Source organism: Calliphora vicina, chromosome X, assembly GCF_958450345.1.
Source record: "Calliphora vicina chromosome X, idCalVici1.1, whole genome shotgun sequence".
Lineage (NCBI taxonomy): Eukaryota > Metazoa > Arthropoda > Insecta > Diptera > Calliphoridae > Calliphora > Calliphora vicina.
Window position 1 is genome coordinate 2,357,154 of NC_088785.1, and position 22,504 is coordinate 2,379,657.

The 22,504-nt window shown below is 29.8% G+C and overlaps 1 protein-coding gene across 1 annotated transcript in view; it reads right to left on the bottom strand.

The window, feature by feature from the left end:
• Window positions 1-4,772: 4,772 nt before the first annotated feature.
• The window catches only part of LOC135962756 (BOS complex subunit NCLN), a 44,540-nt gene continuing 26,808 nt past the window's right edge, over window positions 4,773-22,504 (bottom strand). Inside the window, exons 3-6 of the mRNA XM_065514637.1 lie at window positions 21,667-21,775; window positions 12,700-13,272; window positions 6,569-7,006; window positions 4,773-5,240 (exon numbers count right to left, since the gene is read on the bottom strand). Of these exons, the coding sequence (XP_065370709.1) occupies window positions 4,872-5,240; window positions 6,569-7,006; window positions 12,700-13,272; window positions 21,667-21,775 (1,489 nt within the window). The 3' untranslated portion in view covers window positions 4,773-4,871. The remainder of the gene's footprint in view (window positions 5,241-6,568; window positions 7,007-12,699; window positions 13,273-21,666; window positions 21,776-22,504) is intronic.

Below are 22,504 nucleotides of genomic sequence, written 5' to 3' on the forward strand. Positions count from 1 at the left end.
CACCACTTATGGTGGTGGAGGGTATAATAACGTTAAAGTTAACAATTCAAGTATTGATAATGTTAAAAAACATTCGAAAACGAAGTCCATTATTAAATTTTCAACAAAAATATTCTGATCAGATTAACTCCCGAACAATCTACAATACAATTGACTAGCAAACTAGTTTCCGTTTTGGAGCTATGCTTTAAAAAATTTGAGCTAGTTGGACATGATCCTGAATTCAAATAGAATATAAACGTATTAATAACTTTTTTATGTAGTTCATTAATTCGGGTTTTAAATTGAGTAACTAATTCTTTAGTAAATTAATCATTCAATATTTATAAATTATTTATAACAAATTGTATTATACATCAAGCTCTATCAACGTTGCCGAATCTTTTCTTAATAAAGTGGTCTTTGGGAATTACACAATAAAGGGAATCTGTCTGACGCATTTACAAATACGCAAAAAGTTTATTACCATGTTAGACAAAGATGTTCAACGATGATCTTGCAACAAAACGTTATTTTGCAGTATTTGTGTTTATCATTCGATTTATAAAATACTAGTTGACCGCTCCGGCTTCGCCCGGTAGCATTACTAATGTTAGTTCGTCAAGTTTCTCCAACCCTGCCTGTTCTTATTTATTTGCAAATAAAATATCTAAATTTGTACTGCATACTTTAGGGGCTTTTTTTATTACAGTTGACTGGACTCAAAAAAGCCGCCATTTTTTTAATTTTTTTCTTTACAAACCATCTCCTGAAAATTTCGAATCGAATAAAAAAAAAATCAGCCAAATCGCTCCAGCGTGATGACATTACATACATGGACCATTTAATTTTTATATATATAGATTTTGCAACACTTACGGACGCGGTTAATAACATCACTTATATATATGGGGGATTTCACGTCAAGTGAACCAACTTTTAAAATCGATGTCTTCCGATCGGAAATTTACACCAAGGTTAGACCTATTGGATAGTAATTCAGACACAATTTTTCAACAGATCGGTCCAGAACTCTCTGAGTTAGAGGGGGTCAAAATTTGACATTTTGGCCAAACATGTGATTTTTCTCATCCATGTAACTTATTACCTATTGTTCTTAGCAAAATGTGTTCCAAATAGTTTAGATAGCTATTTCTTCAATCTTTCGAAAAAAAATATTTACAAAAAAAATAAAATTTTTTTAATATTTTTTTAACTTTTTTTTCAAAATGGACCCTTTTTTTGCTTAAAATAAAGCTTAAATATTTTCCTTGAAGACCTATTTGGTCGCTTAATGGGATGCGAGTTTGATATCTATCTATCTTTCAAAATAAATGTTTGGTAACTCAAAACATGCAATTTTTCACTTTTTTTCAAAATCGAACTTTTTTTCCAAAATGGGCCCTTTTTTAAAATTTTTGTTTTGCTCAAAAGAAAGCTTGGGTCTAGTCCTTTAAGATCTATTTGGTCGCTTAGTGGGATATAAGCAAAATAAATGTTTTGTAACTCAAGATATACAATTTTTGATTTTTTTTCGGCAAAATCGAACTTTTTTTCAAAGAGGCCCTTTCTTTTAAATTTTTTTTTTTGCTCAAACGAAAGCTTAGGTCTATTTCTTTAAGAGCTTTTTGGTCTCGTAGTGGGATGGGAGTGGGATAGTATCAAAATAAATGTTCTAACACAAAAATTGTATGTCTTGAATTACAAAATATATATTTTGATAGATATTCCACTCGCATCCCACTAAGCGACCAAATAGATCTTAAAGGACTAGACCCAAGCTTTCTTTTGAGCAAAAATAAAAATAAAAGTATCCATTTTGAAAAAAAAAACGTCAACAAAGTTTTTGATTTTGCAAAAAAGTCAAAAATTGCATGTTTTGAGTTACAAAACATTTTTTTGATAGATATCAAACTCGCATCCCACTAAGCGACCAAATAGGTCTTCAAGGAAAATATCTTTATTTTAAGAAAAAAAAGGGCCCATTTTGAAAAAAAGTTAAAGTTTTTGATTTCGGAAAAAAAATATTAAAAATTTTTTATTTTGTTTTTGAAAGATTGAAGAAATAGCTATCTAAACTATTTGGAACACATTTTGCTAAGAACAATAGGTAATAAGTTACATGGATGAGAAAAATCACATGTTTGGCCAAAATGTCAAATTTTGACCCCCTCTACTCAGAGAGTTCTGGGCCGATCTTTTTGGAAAATTGTGTCTAAATTACTATCCAATAGGTCTAACCTTGGTGTAAATTTCATCCCGATCGGAAGACATCGATTTTAAAAGTTGGTTCACTTGACGTGAAATCCCCCATATACATCACTTATAAAATGTTTGTTAAAATTTTGAAGATTGCCGGGTGGAATATTGTGACACTAGTCCTAAAAGTAAGTGCTGGTCAAAGTTCAGATATATGCAAAATTTTACTATTTATATGGAATAAATAGGTAAAACTCGTTAACTTTCTGCATTGTTTTCTAGAAATGTGTAGATTTATTTATACAGTAATTTTGACTTACCTGCACGATATTTTGTGCAGGTAAGTTAAAAATGCAGTGATGCTGGTAAGTGCATTTACAGTTTACTGTCCAAAAAAGCAGCTAACGGCAAATAATTTACACGAAGCTTTGTGATTTTTCCGTCTAAAAATAACGTCAAATTGATATTTTAGCTACTTTTAAAATTATTAAGAAGTGTACAACATATTTTTCATTCAAAATCGTATTTTTCTTATTTGTTTTGATTTAATTTTGTATTAGGCAGCTAAACTAAATTTTTTTTCATGAAAACCAGTTAATACTTCCAAAAGTATTATGCACTTATCTTAAATGTGCAGGTATGAACAATGCACTTAAATTAACGAATTTATATGGAGTTTGGTAAATAAATATACAAAACACAAGTTTTGTGCACTTATATGCAAAATGCTCTTAAGTGAAAGGCAGGTAAGTCAAAACTACTGTATTAATGAATATTACATTAAAAAATGTTTATTACAAATTCGCCAGACCATTAACGTGTCAAAGGTCACTTGAACTAGAAATTTAGGAAAAAAAATTAACTTATTTCAAGAAAAATTAAAATAAAAGCTAATTTTTATTTAAAATATATCCGTATTTACTTGTGTATGAGTTTTTGTCTTGGTAGGATACCATTAACCTATTCGCAGTTATGACCAAACAATTTTTTTTAGCGGTCGTTTCGAATCTCCATTTTCAAATTTTTAAAAATTTTGTTAAACAAATTTCAGAATTTTTTGATCATCACATTGGGATTTATTGTAATCATAATAGGGAATAAAAATATGAAAAAATTATGTCAATACCTCTATATAAATTTTTTCGTACCTCCGATGTAAATTTTTCGATTTTCAAGAAAAACTAATTTTTTGTATATATTTTGGCGAATGAGCCCAATTTCCTTACTGTTATAAATTTTAAGTAAAACCTTTCGTATGAGTTCGGATTTAGATTCGGTGAACTGGCAGAAAGTGACGGGAAATTGAATGCAGCCGGTCGAAATATCAACCGGGATTTGGCGTTGTCAATGTCCAGCAATTGTTTGGAAAATACTACTCCAGATTGATCGTTCTGCAGCTCGACACGCATGTTTACAGTCAATTTGAGTTTCTTGACGTGTTTCCACAAAACGGACGACTTAACACATGCATTAAGTTATTCGGCTTGCATTGACCGTGGATTCACTGGCAATGTTTTACGAAAATCGGCTGCCAACAGAATTATCGCACCACCAAGCAGGCTTTAATTATTTATTAAATCTTGCAACTTTTTGTCTAATGTCTCCAAAGATTTTTTATGTGCCATTCATCAATCATTGATGTACATTCATCCTAAACTATCGCATTGTTCTTGGAAATGTTGGATTTTCATTGATTTGCATATTCAATGGCAACTTGAGTGCTGAATGAGCAGTTAGACCGCTTTCCAACAACGCACAGTGCGGGATCTGAGAAAAAAAGTGGAAATAAATCTGTAACTTCTAAACGAATATGCCGATTTTAATTCAAATTCCCATGGCTATAGAGGAGGTATTGATAAGTTTAAGTTTTGAATTTGGGCTTATAATACCTAGGGGCGCCCGAGCCACAATGCCCCAAAGTGCGACACCTCGGATATTTCAAAAATTAAAAATTATTGCAATTTTTTGTTTGCGATCCGATGTAAAAGATTTTTATCTTTTAAGAATCTACTAGACGAGATCTACACAAAAGTAAAATTTTATTTTATTTACCCACCTTGGTCTGTTTTTTTTTGCTAATAACAGATCCAATTCTTTAATTTTTTTAATTAACAAGACATGTATTAATAATAGCAAGAAAGAATTGTTTGAAAACCTCTACGGAGTCAAAAGTTATGTGCATTCAAATTTAAAAAAAAAATCGTTTTTTCGCCATTTTTTTTTTTTCGAAAAAAGTACTTACATCAATTTTAAATTATACAGAAAATAAGAAAAAGATGAATAGTGTATTTATGTTTTTCTGAAAGACAACATATCGGTATCGCCTTGATACCAAATGTGTGTCGACAGTCATCGATAGCAGTCAATAACGACAAACAGAATACCAATTTTAAATTGTCGACGCAAGTCGACGTAAAGCCCCTTGCTATATCTGGATGATTTTCATAAATTTAATTATTGCGTCTTCCTGTAGAGCATTCTTATGCTTGCCCAATAAAATTGACAAAAATACATACATACAAAAAAATTTATTTTTTCCTTGTTATACAAAATTTACTTAATTTTTTTAATTTTCGTTAAGTAAAATGAAACGATTTTAAAACGAATTCAAACTAAAAATTTATTTTTTTTTTGAAAGCAAGTTTTATAAAATTTCAATAAGATATTAATTTAAATTTTACTATTTACATAAACTAGTAATTTTTTGTTTTATTGCGTTCTATATGGTTGTTGTAAATTGGAGACGACTCCTGGGATTTTAGGGTCATTTTACAAATCACTTGATACATATTCGGGAAAAATTGTATGACGAAGTAAACTGAACATAAGTAGCTACAAATTATGATGGTTAGGAACAAGTCGAACACTGCTGGCTTAACACGATACACATTAAGAATTGCATCAGAAGCTTCGTATAACATAAAATCGGGTTCCCGTATATCTGGCTTCTCGTAAATAACTTTAACATTTTTAAGGTACTTTTCAAAGGCATTCTTCAGGTCGTTGTTTTGTAAAGCTGATTTCAAATTTATATACGATTTGATGAGCTTATTGGAGATTTCCTATTTTAAAAAGAAACAAAATTATTAAATTGTTAGAATGCATTATTATGTTTAACTAGTTTAACAATATACATATACAACACTTTTTCCATATGATTTCGTTAATGTTTAATATTGCTTAATTATTTTCAATTTGACTTTTTTACATACACTAATAAGACTTTATCGGTTAACAAGTAAATAATTTACAAATATTTCAGCAAACTTTTAAAATTCTAAGCGAATTGAGTAAAAAAATAAATATCTTAGATGATTTATTTTACCAATAATTTTGTTTAAAAATAATTATAATATATATGGGGCATTTCATGTCATGTGAACCAACTTTTGAAATCGATGTCTTCCGAAATTTGCACCAAGGTTAGTTCTATTGGATAGTAATTCAGACACAATTTTTCAACAAGATCGGTCGAGAACTCTCTGACATTTTGGTTAAGCAGGTGTTTTTTCTCATCCATGTAACTTATTACCTATTGTTCTTAGAAAAATGTGGCCAAATAGTTCAGGTAGCTACTTCTACAATCTTTCGAAAAATAAAATAAAAAGAAATGTTTGAAATTTTTTTCCGAGCTGTTTTGTCTTTTTTTCAAAATGGGCCTTTTATCTCAAAAGAAAGCTTAGATATTTTCCTTGAAGAACAATTTGGTCGCTTAGTGGAATTCGAGTTGGATTTCTATCAAAATAAATGTTTTGTAATTCAAAACATACAATTTTTTATGTCCAGCTTATGTCCATAACTTCAAGAAGTTTTTGGTCACTTAGTGGGATGCGAGTGGGATATCTATTAAAATAAATATTTTGTAACTCAAGACCAGCGAGCTGCAGTGAGCTCTCAAATGAGCTCTCTTGTTTTTATTTTCACATGTACGCAAGCACACACATTGTATAAAAACAGTCAGTCTCGCATGAGCATTGATAGAAGCAGGTTGTGTTACGCTTTTATGTTTGTTTATTTCATTATTTCAGCTATTTGTTTTTGTTTTTGCCAGAGAATAATTCTCAACTCATACAACTACAATATCTAAAAACTGTAGAGGTGTGAGTTTGCATTTCGCTGCTCAAGACATACTTGTTTTTGAAAAATCGAATTTTTTCCAAATTTTTTAAATTTTTTTTTGTTCAAAAGAAAGCTTTCATTTCATTTATTATTACAATTCAGTAATATAAAGCCATAATAATGGCCAAAATAACAATATTACTTAGCTTTGCTGTTGAAAAATTGTGTCTGAATTACTATCCAATTTCATACCGATCGGAAGACATCGATTTCAAAAGTTGGTTCACTTGACATGAAATCCCCCAAATAAAAAACATTTGGGATAACTTACCATTGCTCCTGAAAATATTTCAAAGTCTTGAATCTCTTCTAATGCAGAATTGGTATAAATATAACGAGCTAAAGCCTCAGCAATAATTTTAGCATTACGTTGCGTTTGTGTCAGGATAACTTCTTCTTTATCCTTAAATATGGATGTACGAGTGGGGTGCTTTGGTGACTTTAATGACGACAAGGTGAATGATGGTAAACGTTTAATACTAAAACGTTCATGTTGCCAAGCTAATTGGGGTTCGGCTAAATTTATTTTTTTGTGAACACCTTCAGTAGTTATATTACTATATTTATTCGAAACGTTTTTCAAATGCTTATAGAATGTATTCATTGGCGTATTTTCTTTTGGTGGTTTTGATACATGCATGTAAAGATGAGTATTGTCAGCATTTATCGACTGAGTAATGGAATCTAAACACAGTACAAAGTCTACGTTCTGAAAATAATTATAATTATTAATACATACATGAAAAGACTGGATCATTCCAGTGCTAAGGAATATTTAAGAGACTTGAAAATATATTATTTGAATTGATTTTTTGTTTTCATTTTATTTTTCGGAATTTTTCAATTTATTTTCTCAACACACACATCCAGCCATAATTTTCTTCTTATTTTTATATTTTTTGACGTTGTGTATGGACTAAAGTTAGTTTTGATTAATTTTTAGATTAACTAATCTGATTATTAATTGGCATTTAATCTTTAAGTCAAAAACACGCCCTAAAACATCATAAAAGCTAGGAATTCAAATTAGTAATCGATTTTAAATTCGTTTTCCATAAGTATGCACATTTTCCGTCCATCAGAAGAGAAATGCTAAAATTGGATAATTTTTATACAAAACTAGTACCGGCTTTGCTCGGTAGCTATTTACTAATGTTAGTTCTTCAAGTTTCTCAAAAAAAAGATTATCTTATTAAAAATTAAAATTTAAAAATTTTTAATTTTTTTTCTTTACAAACCATCTCCTGAAAATTTCGAATCGAATAAAAACAAGTAAGAGAGCTATATTCGGCTGTGCCGAATCTTATACACCCTTCACCAAATTATACTTAAAAAATTTTTTTTTCCAAATTTTTTTTTTTTAAATTTCTTTAATTAATTTTTTTGGAAAAAGAATTTATGACAAAAAAAATTCGGGTTAAAAAATTTTTTTTGACCCATTGTATGTCCAACTTACTATGGTCTTATATACGTCGTTGCAAAGGTCTTTGAAATATCTATCATTAGATATCCATATTGTCAATATTAATGACTTAGTAATCCAGATATAGGTCTAAAATAGGTCAAAAATCGAGGTTGTCCTAGTTTTTTCCTTATATCTCAGCCATTTGTGGACCGATTTTCTCGACCGAGCCGGAAGAATTTCGGAGATATTGATGTATGAACCGTGTATGTAAGTTATTTGGGGGCTTCGGAAAGTTGATTTCAACACACAGACGGACTATATCGATTCCGCTATCTATAACGATCCAGAATATATATACTAGGGTGGCCCTTAATAAACGAAAGTTGGATTTTGGCCATTCTCACCCCCCAGTTTGGTGAACATTAGTAAAAAAATCATTCTGAAAAAATGTGAACGCAATTGTCGTTCTAATGAGACATAAAAAACAGAAATTGGTCAAAAAATGTTAAAGTTATTAAAATATCGCCAGGCCATTACGTGTCCCAGGCAACTAGAACAAGAAAGGTAGGAACAAAATTAACTTATTTTGATAAATATTAAAATAAATGCTCATTTTTACTTAAAATTTATCCATATTTACTTGTATATGAGTTTTTGTCTTCGTAGGATACCGTTAACCTATTCTTAGGTATGAACAAAAAAATAAAAATTTTTTAACGGCAGTTTCAAAACTCCATTTTCAAATTTTTAAAAATTTTGTTAAATTATCTGGACTATAATATTCTGAATAAGTTTTGCTTAAAATACATAAGAGTAATTAAATAGAGCTCATTCGACAAAAAATGTCCAAATAATTGGTTTTTCTCGAAAATTTAAAAATTTAAATCGCAGGTACGGAAAAACTATAAGATATATTTTCATAATTTTTTCACATTTTTATTCCCTATTACATTCTTAATAAATCCCAATGAGATGATCAAAAAATTCTGAAATTTGTTTAACAAAATTTTTAAAAATTTGAAAATGGAGTTTTGAAACTGCCGTTAAAAAAATTTTATTTTTTTGTTCATACCTAAGAATAGGTTAGCGGTATCTTACGAAGACAAAAACTCATATACAAGTAAATATGGATATATTTTAAGTAAAAATGAGCTTTTATTTTAATATTTCTCAAAATATGTTAATTTTGTTTCTACATTTCTTGTTCTAGTGGCCTGAGACAACTATAACATTTTTTAACCAATTTTTGTGTTTTATATCTTATTAGAACGACAATTACGTGAACATTTCGAGTCTTTTAAATTAAATTGCAAAAGAAATTTTTTAATGGCAAAATTTTTACAAAAACTGAAAAAAATTCATTTTTTTCCCATTGTAAATGCATCTCAAAACTTCAGAGGGCTTGCGGCACGTCTTATCCTCAACCGATTTACCTAACAATTTTTCAGGATGATTTTTTTACTAATGTTCACCAAACTGGAGGGTGAGAATGGCCAAAATCCAACTTTCGTTTATTAAGGGCCACCCTAATATATACTTTATGGGGTCGCAAGTGAAAAATATGGAAATTACAAACGGAATGAAAACTTATATATACCATTGCCACTCATGGTGATGGGTATAAAAATCAGCCAAATCGCTTCATCCGTTCTCACGTGATGCCATATATGGGGTATTTCATGTCAAGTGAACTTTTGAAATCGATCGGGGTGAAATTTGCACCAATGTTAGTTCTATTGGATAGTAACTCAGACACAATTTTTCAACATGATCGGTCGAGAACTCTCTGAGTTAGAGAGGGTCTAAATTTTACATTTTGGCCAAGCAGGTGTTTTTTCTTATCCATGTATCTTATTACCTATTGTTCTTAGCAAAATGTGTCCCAAATAGCTCAGATAGCTCTTTCTTCAATCTTTCGAAAAAAAATATTTAAAAAAAAAATAAAAATATTTTAATATTTTTTTCCAAAATCAAAAACTATTTTGACTTTTTTTAAAATGGGCCCTTGTTTTTAAAATAAAGCTTAGATATTTTCCTTAAAAACCTATTTGGTCGCTTAGTGGGATGCAAGTGGGACATCTATCAAAATAAATATTTTATAACTCAAAACATAAAATTTTTTACTTTTTTGCAAACTCAAAAACTTTGTTGATTTTTTTTCCAAAATGGACTCTTTTTTTAATTTTTTTTAGCTCAAACAAAAGCTGAGATATTTTCCTTCAAGACTCTTTTGGCCGCATAGTGGGATGCGAGTGGGATATCTATCAAAATAAATATTTAGTAACTCAAGACATACATTTTTTGACTTTTTTTTTGTACAAATTTATTTAAAAAAAACATTGTTTTTGCTCAAAAGAATGCATAGGTGCATTCCTTTATGATTTTTTTGGTCCCTTAGTGGGATGCGAGTGGGATATCTATAAAAATAAATATTTTGTAACTCAAGAAATAAAATTATGGGAATTTTTTTCCAAAATCGAATTTTTGATCCAATATGGGCCCTTTTTTTAAAAAATTTTTTCACTCAAAGGAAAGCTTAGTTGTTTTCCTTTTTGTCGCTTAGTGGGATGCAAGTGGGAAATCTATCAACATAAATGTTTTAACACAAAAATTGTATGTCTTGAGTTACAAAACATTTATATTGATATATATCCCACTCGCATACCACTAAGCGACCAAAACCATCTTAAAGGAATAGACCTTAGCTTTCTTTATAGCAAAAAAAAATAAAAAGGGCCCATTTTAAAAAAAGTCGAAAAAGTTTTTGATTTTTCCAAAAAAAAAATCAAAAATTGTATATCACTCGCATCCCACTAAGCGACCAAATAGGACTTAAAGGAAAACAAACAAGCTTTCTTTTTAGCAAAAAAAATTAAAAAAGGGCACATATTGGATAAATATTTTGATAGATATCCCACTCGCATCCCACTAAGCGATTAAACATAATTTAAAGAAATGGACCTAAGCTTTCGTTTGAATAAAAAAAATAAAATATCCCACTCGCATCCCACTAAGGGACCAAAAATATCTTAAAAGGAATGGACCTAAGCTTTCTCGCATCCCACTAAGCGACAAAAAGGGTCTTCAGAAAATAGCAGAAAAAAGTAAAAAATTGTATGTTTTTACAAAATATTTATTTTGATACATATCCCACTCGCATCCCACTAAGCGACCAAGTAGGTCTTCAAGGAAAATATCTGAGCTTTATTTCAAGAAAAAAGGGCCCATTTAAAAAAAAGTCAAAAAAGTTTTTGATTTCGGAAAAAATTATTAAATTTCTTATTTTTTTAAATATTTTTTTCGAAATATTGAAGAAAGAGCTATCTCGCATCCCACTATTGGTGCAAATTTCATCCCGATCGGAAGACATTGATTTCAAAAGTTGGTTCACTTGACATGAAATGTATCTAATGGCATCACGTGAGAATGGCTGAAGCAATTTGGCTGATTTTTTGTATTCGATTCTAATATATAAAATTTTAAATTTTTGTGTAAAAAAAAATTAAAAATTTGGTAATTTTATTTTTAATTACCTTCTTTTTTTAAAAAAATAGTATACATAAAAATAGTTAAAAACAATTAATTACAAAATTATTAACATTTTTTTCTATAAATAAATAAAAATGTATATATTATTTAATAAAAAATATAGTTATCAGACCTTTTTTTTAAATCATTAATATAAATCAATAATGCATGAAAGTGTATATCTTTTAAAATTTGAGGAATAGTTAAAGAGAAGAAGGAAAAATTATAAATCTTGTGTAACTACATAATTCATTAGTTTCCTTCGAAAGCCATAAGGCGAAAATGAGAAACATCTTAGATCCCTAGGTAGTGTATTCCATATTCTTGATAATCTTACCTGGAATGATCTTTCAAATATTGCGGAATGAAAAAGTGGATATAAAAATTGAGGGTTCCTATCAGAATTTATCAAATGAAAGTTCTTCATTTCCACTTCTCATTTTTCTTAATAAGATACATTTTTTTGAGAAACTTGAAGAAATAACGTTAGTAAATAGCAATCCAGCGAAGCCGGGCGCTCAGCTAGTTTATAATAAAAAAGAGATCTTCTTTTCTAATTAAAATATGAAAAAACCAAAGTGGTTATTTTCTATAAAAAACCATTATGGGACCGTATATCAAGTTAATTATATGAGGTGTTATCTGCTACAACCAGTAGCGTGGCAGTACTTCATTGTCGACATTTTGCTGTGAATATTAGGGTGGGTCGATTTAGCAATCGATATTGTGACATCGATTTTTCGATAGCTTTTGGCATGAGGAAAAAAATTTGCTACTACGACAAAAAATGGCTTTTTATCAAGATTTATTTTTAAAGTTTTTTAGTAGGTAATACAAAAATCGCGTGATTTAATTTTTTTTAAATATTAACTTAAATATTTAATAGGTAATAAAAAAATTCTGTTGATTTTTTTAAATATAACCGTAAATATTTAAAAAAAAAATAAATCAGCCGGCTTTTTTCATACCTACTAAAAAATACTTTAAAATAAAAGTATTTTTTTTTTTACTTTTTCGTAGTGGAAATTTTTTTCCTCATGCCAAAAGCTATCAAATGGCACAATATCTAAAAATGTCGGCTTTACAAATCGACCCACTCTAATGTGTATACTAGTTATCTATAAGGTTCAACAATGTTTCAATTCCAATTAACCCAAAATAAAATATCTCGTAATAGAAATACTTTTATGGGTCGATTATGGAAGGCAACCAAACTTCAGTTGCGTTGTCAGTTGCTTAAATGGTATTACAGATGTCAACTGGCAGCTATCATATCTGTTGCCAAATTGGCAACCAGAAATTTGTGGTTGCCCTATGACAACGCAACGCCCTATGGCAACGCCATCCATAATCGACCCATTAATTTTACATTTAGATTATTTTGCTTTACAATTAACCGTACTAAATTTAATTAATATATAATAAAATAAGTACATAATTTTACTGCTGTTTGAGAGCAGAGTACATACCTGTAATTGAACATTTTCATCAAGCCATTTTTTAACACCTTGGTAATTTAACAATGGGCCAGATTCCGTCAACAAAAATACAATGCGATATTTGAGAGCTGCATTTGATGTGTTGTGTAATTTGCTAAACATGTCGGCTAGTGTCAGTAGAACAGCTGCATCGGCATTTAATGGATAATCATTGTACATGCCAAAAGTATTTAGATGGGCAGCAACAATTATCATCGGCAATTTATTATTTGGATCCGCCACACCATCGGCAAATTTGATGACCTTTGTTGGTGCTAAGTCACCTTGAATAATAGGAATTTTACTATTTTTGTTATTTGCATGACTGGCCCCAGACACAATTATTTGATATCCATTGGCTGATATGAAATTAAATACTTCATTTAAAGCAGATTGACGTTGCTTTGTTTGAGTTTTAGACGAACTAGATTGTTCTGCTTGCTTTTTAGAAGCAGTACGCGTAATATCGGCTATAATATCTTCTAATTCTGAATTGTACGCCGAAAAGTACACAGGGATAGTTATTGATTGTTCCATGGTAGTTTGTTCTAAAAGGCTAAGATGCTAAAAAGAAATAAAAAAGAAATTTTATTAAAAAAATCGGCTCTCATCAAACTTGTTAATATTAATCTCTTTATGGAAACCTTTATAAATTAATTAGTTACAATTAAAGTATCCAAAAAGCCGTCAAATTCAAAGACCCGGTTTCCGGTTTAACCGAAAAGTTGTATTTTTATAAAAAAAATCGGTGATTTTGACATTCTAAAAAACCGGTTAACCGGTCAGTTGACTTCTGTCAAAATTTTAACAATCTGCGTAATTTAGTTTGTATTTGACAGCCATTGATAGCAGTCTACCTCGTGATTTGAGGAGAATTTGGAAAAAAGTGAATTTCGTCTGCTCATTAAGCATTTTTTGCGGAAAAAAACCGTCAATTAAATAAAGACTAAGCTTGATAAATATTATGAGAAATCTGCACCATCAATTTCAATGGTAAAAAGTAGTTTACTATGCCGAACGTTCTGGACGACCAGTTGACGTCTCTACACCTGAAACAATAAAAAAAAATCACGATATGGTTTGGAGATTGAAAGTGTGAGAGATAGTGGAAGCCATACACATCTCACATGGCTTATTGGTTTCTATTTTGAATGATCACATGTTTATGAGAAAGCTTTCCGCAAGATGGCTGAACCGTATGCTCACAATCGAGTGCACAAAAGGGTACACATACATATGTGCAGTTTCCATGGCAAAAATCCATGTATGAGGCACCGAATTGCTCCCTCTTCCGCCCTATTCTCTGGATTTAACACCGAGTGATTTTTTCTTGTTTCCAAACTATAAGAGATTTGACTCGAAAGATGAGTCATTTTTACTTATTTTTCTAGTTGAAAAAAATTCCCTGGAAATGAAATTTTTCATTACCGTTTACCGGGAAAAAAATTTTCCGGGAATCCCCAAACCCTAATTTCCATACTTTTCAGTCATATATGGCAATACTTTAAATTTTATAAAAAAAGCAATTATACACAATTTTTTTTTTTGTAAATTTTAACTTTGTAAAATTAAAAGTGAAATTAAAGTATATAAAATGGATATTAAAAATTATATACATGTTAATATGTATAGCAAATCAAAAAACAAATGCTGTGCTAAATTGTTTATTTTACTCGGATTGTTTATGTATATTTTTTAAATTTAATTATATTATTATTTAACCATAACCGGTTATAAATTTCTACTTAAAAAAATAGTTTACATTAAAAAATTTAAGTATAAAATAAATTAAATAATTATGATATAAATTAAATAAATATTATAAATAAAATTGATTGTTAAAAAGCAGCTGAATTCCTCATGATATTTTGCTTACGAATATTACTTTGTTCGTTCTTCTGTAAAAAATTAGAATTTCCCACCTAGACTTGCCAGATCGAAATCGGTAAAATACTGATGAAAATTTTTACAATTTTCATCAAAATTATATAAGGAATTTATACTTTTCGAAAAGCTAACTCTAAGCAAAATATTTAAATGAAAAAATATTTGAAAAATGTGTATGTTAAATTCATCTTTAGGACAACAATTCTCAAATCGAATGGTCGGTTCCGATAACCCCGAACCAAGTATGGATAGTATAGCCAAACAAAAAAAAAATCACATTTTTGATATTTTTTTAATAACAGTGACTCACAGCTTATTTGATGCAGGTAAAATTATTTTAGAAAATAACAAATACCAATCTAATTGAAGAAATATTAATGCAAAAAAGAATTTTCTCGTTAAAATAAGCTCACAGCTTTAATGATGCAGTGTATTTTATACTTTCTCTGATAACGAAATTGTTGGAAATAATCCTTATTATAAAAACACTTTATATAACATGAATATTTTAGTTTGCATTGAAAAATATTTTTTGTCTTAAAATATTTAATCTCGAATATTCAAGATATTCCAATAGGTTATGGGACCAGAACGTTTGAGCAATGAATAAAAAAGTAAAAAGGTGTTGTGAACAAAAACCAATCAAGATCAATTTTTGAAAAACGAATCTACATACATATCACAAGATGGCATCTTAATCGCTTTATAAAATTGAGAAATTGGATGAAAAGAATTTTGAAACCTGGAGTGTTCATATAAAGAGCGTACTAATTCATAGCGGTTATTGGAGGTATGTAAATGGAGATGAAAAGAAAATTGCAACATGGGATGCCGGCCAAAAATTAGAATGGGATACCGCCGATGAGAAAGCATTAGCTACAATAATGTTGAATATTAAAACTTCTCAAATAAACTACATCAAAAATTGTACAACGTCTAATGAAGCCTGGTTGAAACTTAAGGAGATTTATAAACCTAATGGTCCTATACAAAAGGTCAGTTTATACAAAAGACTTTTAAGTCTAAACATGAAGGAAAGCAACAACATGGTGGAGTATTTGAATACATTTTTCGATATTGTTGAAAAATTAAATAAAGTAGGTATTCAATTACAAGATGAGTTGCTGGTTATAATACTACTTTCAAGTCTTCCAAAGGATTATGAAAATTTTGTAATGATTATAGAAACAAGAGATGTATTACCATCTTTGTCGATAATCAAACTTAAATTGTTAGAAGAGTCTGAACGCAGAAATAATCAAGAACTTGAAGGATCAACTACTCAACAAGCCTTCGGTGCCAACCGAAAGAAAGGTCATTATGCTAACAAATGTAGAGCAAACAAGTAAGAGTACTATATTCGGCCGTGCCGAATCTTAAATACCCTCCACCTAAATATGATGGTATAACAACTGAAATAATATAACAATTGTCAGAAAGACTAGTTTACGCAGAAGATATTTTATTTCAAATGTACAAACAATTGTTTCTAATTCAGCAATTTATAACTAAAATTCCTGTTTGAACGTATGAATTTTAACAATTTATATACTTAATAATTATTTAATACGTTTGGATCAACATTTTTCCCTTTTAATATCAAGTGAAGAAACAGAGTATAAAAAAGGGTATACAAATATATTTAGACAAATTTCAATATATTTTGTTGTGGGACTTATGTGGGAGCTATGACCTATTATCGTTCTATTGTCATAAAATATTTTAACGTGATTTTTATGTATTTATATGAGAGCTGTGGCCAATTATGGACCAATATTCAGTATTATGATTTTTGAATACAAATTACTGATCTGTGTACTATTTTGGTTTAATATATTAATGCTATGACCTATTATGGTCCTATGTATTTAAGGGCTATTTTTGTAGAATTTCATATAAATGACGCTATTAACAAGAGTGGACCTTATATGGGAGCTATGCCGAATTATGGACTAATATTTAAAAAATCTCCCCTTATAGGGGAGCTATGACCAATTATCGGCCAATCTGCGTAAAATTTAGTACAGTGATTTCTATGTATATGAGTATTATTTTTGTCGAATTTCAGCATGATAAAGATATTTATAAGAGATTTATGAGTACTTAACTGATTTTCGGAAGTGGACCTTATATGGGAGCTATGGTCAAATATGGACCGATATTCACAAAATCCTGTAGTATGATTTCTAAGTATAAATTATGGATCTATGTAAAATTTTGTTTTGATATTGATATTTTTTTGATATTTATGTAGGTTATTGTGTTTTTCGGAAGTGGTCCTTATATGGGAGCTATAACCAATTATCGGCCGATCTTCATAGAATTAGGTACGGCGATTTTGGTATATATGGTGATGAATTTCAACTTAATAGCGATATTGATAAGACATTTATGCTAATTTAAGTGATTTTCGGAAATGAACTTTATATGGGGGCTACGGTCAAATATGGGCCGATCCACAAAAAAATTGGGGTTGTAATTTTTTTAAGCACGAAACTTATTTCTCCTGAATTTTGTGTGGATACTGCAATTTTGTAGGCATTTACAGACCTAATAACCATATTTCGGGAAGAAATTTGTATGGGGGCTACGAGAAATCATGGACCGATTCTTATAATTTTCGCCAGAGTTAGTCCCTTTAACATAAAAATAACGTGTGTGCAATTTTATGGTATTATCTTCAATATATTTGCACAAATAAGGAAAACAATTTTAATATTGTTTTTTTTTTAGGTTGTCTCACATTTTGGTTCATAACTCTTTTTCCGCTGAACCGATTTTGCTGATTTTCAATACCAAACTGCTTAGGAGAACAGTAAACATTTTTTTTTGCAAGTCTACCAATTTTGTTTGCCTATTTTGGACGTGAGCGTGTTTTACACAGACAGACAGACGGACATGGCTCAATCGACTTAGAATTTCATAAGGATCAATAATATATATACTTTTTTGGGTCTCAGATGAATATTTCTCAATGTTACACACGGAATGACAAACTTATATATACCCTCATGTACAGTATGGCGGAACAATAAAATTTAATAGCAATGGAGCTTTTCTTATGGATAAAAATAATAATTTACTTATACATTCTAAAAATGAAAATAATCTATTTGCGTTCAACACTGATGAATCTAAAGAACAATTGAATGTGATGGATACCAATAATGAAATGTGGCACAAACGATTTGGTCATCTTAAGTTAAGATTCTTAACTATCAAAGTTTAAAAGAGTTGTGTAGTAAAGAAATGGTGAATGGCTTAAATTTGAATAATGAAAATCATGATCAGTGTAAAACTTGTATGGTCAGTAAAATCCACGCAACATCATTCCCTAGATTTAATTCATACAGACTTGTGTGGTCTAATAAATGTGGAATCCTTAGGGGGATCGAAATATTTTTTGTCGTTTATAGATGACAAATCAAGGCGAATATGGATATATTTTTTAAACCGAAAAAGTGAAGTGTTTGACAAATTTAAAATATTCAAAAGTATGGTAGAACCCCAAACTGGACATCAAATAAAGGCAATACGAAGTGATAATGGTGGAGAGAATATCAATAAGAAATTTAATCAATATTTAGAAGAATGCGGCATTCAACGTCAACTAACAGTCCCATACACGCCTCAGCAAAATGGAGTCGCGGAAAGATATAACCGAACACTTGTAGAAATCGCACGATGTTTACTGGTAGATTCTGAACTCGATCAAACATTGTGGGCTGAAGCTGTAGCAACTGCAGCTTATTTGCGAAATAGATGTCCATCTAAAAGATTAGACAACAAAACCCCTCATGAAGTCTGGACAGGTCGAAAACCTAATTTAAAACATCTAAAGGTCTTTGGTTCAACTGCTGTGACATTAAATAAACAAAGAAAAGGCAAGTTTGATAAAAAGGGTTCATTGTTAATAATGGTTGGATATTCACTTGTTTCCAAAGCTTATATATTATACAATAAGGAAACAAATAAGGTAATCGAACGTCGAGATGTATTATTTGACATGGAAAAGAAGAAAATACTTCAAGCAAGGAGTTTATTTCGTTTAATGATTTTTTAGATACAAAAGAAATAATTGAACATGAAAATCAAGTTGACACAACTATAACAGAAGAAAATGTAACAGACATTATTTCTGAAGATGAAAATGAAGACACATACTCAGAAGAATTTTATAATATGGATGAGTTTAATGGTTTTACATCGCCTGTAGAAGATATCCCTGATGATAGTAGAAATGCTACCCGTGACCCTGGCAGACCAAAAATTTTGCGAACTGGTAAACCTGGACGTCCAAGAAAAATTTTAAATTTACTAAATAATGTGGTGGAGAATCAAGTTCCTAAAACATTTAAAGAAGCATTATCTAGTAAAAATTGTGATAAGTGGCAAGAGTCGATGTTAAAAGAAATGAAATCTTTACGAGAAAAAGGTACATGGTCATTAGCAGAACTTCCAAGTGGATATAAAGCAATTAAATGTAAGTGGGTTTATGCTTTGAAGAAAAATCAAAAAGGAGAAGTAATACGCCACAAAGCCCGACTCGTAGCAAAAGGTTGTAGTCAAAGGTATGGCATTGATTATCAAGAAACATTTTCGCCTGTAGTTCGGTATGCAACAATACGAATGTTATTGGCTTTAGCAGTAGAACATAAAATGTATTTGCATCAACTGGATGTAGTAACAGCATATTTAAATGGCGAACTTCATGATGAAATCTATATGCAACAACCTGAAGGATTTATAGATGAGTTACATCCGAAGAAAGTTTTACGACTCCACAAATCACTCTATGGTCTAAAACAAGCTGGAAGAGAATGGAATTTGAAACTAAATGATGTTCTCTGTAAAATTGGATTTGAAAGGTGCAAGAATGAACCGTGTTTGTATAAAATGATTCGCAACAATAATTTAATTATTATAGCTGTTGATGACATCATTATCGGTTGCAAAGATAAAAATGAAATTTTGAAAATTAAATCGCAAATTGATTGTGAATTCGAAATAACTGACAAAGGATTACTAGAACATTTCTTGGGGATGGAAGTACAACGTGATGGAGACATTAAGTTAAGTCATTAAGTTTACATCAATGAATTATTACAAGAATATGGCATGGAAAATTCCAAACCTTCATCTATACCATTGACCCCTGGTTTTCAAATAAGTTCCATCGCTGATTGGAGCTTTGCTGTATTTAGCTTTGACAACAAGACCAGATATTATACACTCTGTTTCCAAATTAGCACAAAGAAATTCAGAACCACATTTAGAACATTGGGTAGCTGCTAAGAGTATACTACGTTATTTAAAAGGTACGAAAAATTTTAAACTAAATTTTTCTGGTGGTAGCAAAATTCTTGAAGGCTACGCAGATGCAGATTGGGGTGGATGTTCTGTAGATAGGAAATCGTATTCCGGATTTGTATTTTACCTTGGTAAAAATGTTGTTTCGTGGGAATCAAAAAAGCAATCTACAACAGCACTTAGCAGTACAGAAGACGAATACATGTCAATATCTAATGCATCAAAAGAAGCAGTGTATTTAAGAAGATTGTTGCAAGAGCTTGGTTTTTGGAAAGATGAAAGCGTTAGTTTGCATTGAAAAATATTTCTTGTATAATAATTTTTCTAATCAAATATTTTTCATTCGTTTAAAAACTTTTGTTCAACACGTTTTATAATTATATTAAACCCATTTTAAAATGTAATATCTTTTCAACTTATTTTTATAAAAATTCTTTAAAAATTACCTTAGCTTAGCGCCTAAACAAGAAAAAATGCACTGCACCGTTATTTCATTATCAGAGAAAGTATAAAATACACTGCATCATTTAAGCTGTGAGCTTATTTCAACGAGAAAATTCTTTTTTTCATTAATATTTCTTCAATTAGATTGATATTTGTTTCTTTTTCTTCCTCTGCATTATGACAGGACATATATCATTACATTTTATATAAAATTTGTTTGATAAATAGAATGAACATTGAATAATTTTCGGTTTTCTAAAATAATTTTACCTGCATCAAATAAGCTGTGAGTCACTGTATTTTCATTTTCAAAAGAAAAATATTTTTTATTGTCAACAGTTAAATAAATATATTTTTTAAAAATAAACAAAATCCCCCAATGTTTTTGACTTGGCAAATTAATTGAAATTTTTTCTCAAATCAAGCCCGTCTGGCATCTGGCCCACCTGATAGTTAAATTGTCCCAAAAAATTTACCTTCGCCTTTCGAAATAGTAAAAAAACTAAATTTCCTTTTTTTCAACAAATAGACAAAATGTGTTTATTGTTTTAGCGTAAAAAACTAAATAAACAATAAGTGAGAAACACAATTTTTAGTTTAAGCTAGGTTTAAACAATGAATGTAGATTATCTTTATCACATGATGAAACAGACTACAAAAAAATTTACCAATATTATAGATGTTCTTCCCATCTATAATGTAATGACAATTTAAAAACTAACTATAATTTTTCAAAACGAAAATTATATTAGACTATTGTAAATGATAGTCATACTATATGCGATTATTTGAATTAAGTATATATCTTTTCATATAAACGTTTTTTAACCATGTAAATAATATCTTAAACTTCTCTAGTTCAAATCTATAACCAGTAATATCTATATTTTAAGATAAGATCTCAATTGTAAATATTAAGTTTAGTAGAAAATGTACAACTGTAATTGACAACTATATTTTATTGTTAATATCATTAAAAAATGCCATTTTCAAACGGCATGTATAATACAACACCAAAACATGCTGGGCAAAAGTGACATGTTTAGAGTACGTTTTAATGCGCTAATCCACAAGCATTTAAGACATACTGTATACAATATGTCGACAGACTGAGACTAACATTTTGAAATAATTTTGAACAATGGCCTTGTGTGGAGTGCCGTAAGCATATATGACTTGTGCAACCTAAAATGATTTTTACAAATAAAAAAATTACGATTTAATTTAACATAACATCGATGATTTAAATTTAAAATGTAATTAAATTTAAATAATACAAATACAAATGTTATCAATGCTTATTTCACTATTACTAACCTCTTTATCTTCTCTGCTCATAGATGCAACATCTTTCGGTAAAAGCAGTACTAAACCACCAGCTTTTTGTAGAATTTCTCTAAGTTGATCCACTGTCATGTCTTGGAATCTGCAAATGAGAAAAAACGAAATATTTATACATTTCTTTCAGTCATAGTCGTCTTCAATTTCAATCAATAACACTGGTACACTCAAAAATAACTTGGCGAATGACCTAGTACATGTTGCTAGTACATCGCTTTTGTTTTTAAAGCATTAATAGTTAAGAAATATATAAATGTATTACATATATAAATGTATTACATACAGAACTATTAATTAGACTCGGTAAATCATTGACATAGATATTAAATAAGATAGGTCCCAAAACAGAGCTTTGAGGAACACCAGAATGAAGATGTAATGTACCAGACTCGACACCATTAAGGTAGGAACAACACTAGCAGTCTTCCAACCAACAGGAAACTTAGATGTGGTAAAAATAGAATTAAACAAATGAAGGAATACAGCAGACACATATGGAAATATCATTTTAATAAATTTAATAGAAACGCCATCAGTACCAACAGAATTGGAATGTACCTTATTTAAAGCAAGGCATATTTAACCAGGTGGCAGCGTAACGCCAGCTGACTATTTTTTGCTCTACTCATGTTTTGCCTTGTGAAATGTCAAAAACTTGTTTACAAACATTTTAAAATTTGTAATAAGATTAAAAAGATTATTTTATATTTAAAAAAGTTAGTATTTGTCACCGCTTTATGTGCATAAAATATTTAAAAGTGTTAAAAAAAACTTTTTCATTTATAAAAGTGCGTTTTTGTGAATTTTTTTTGAC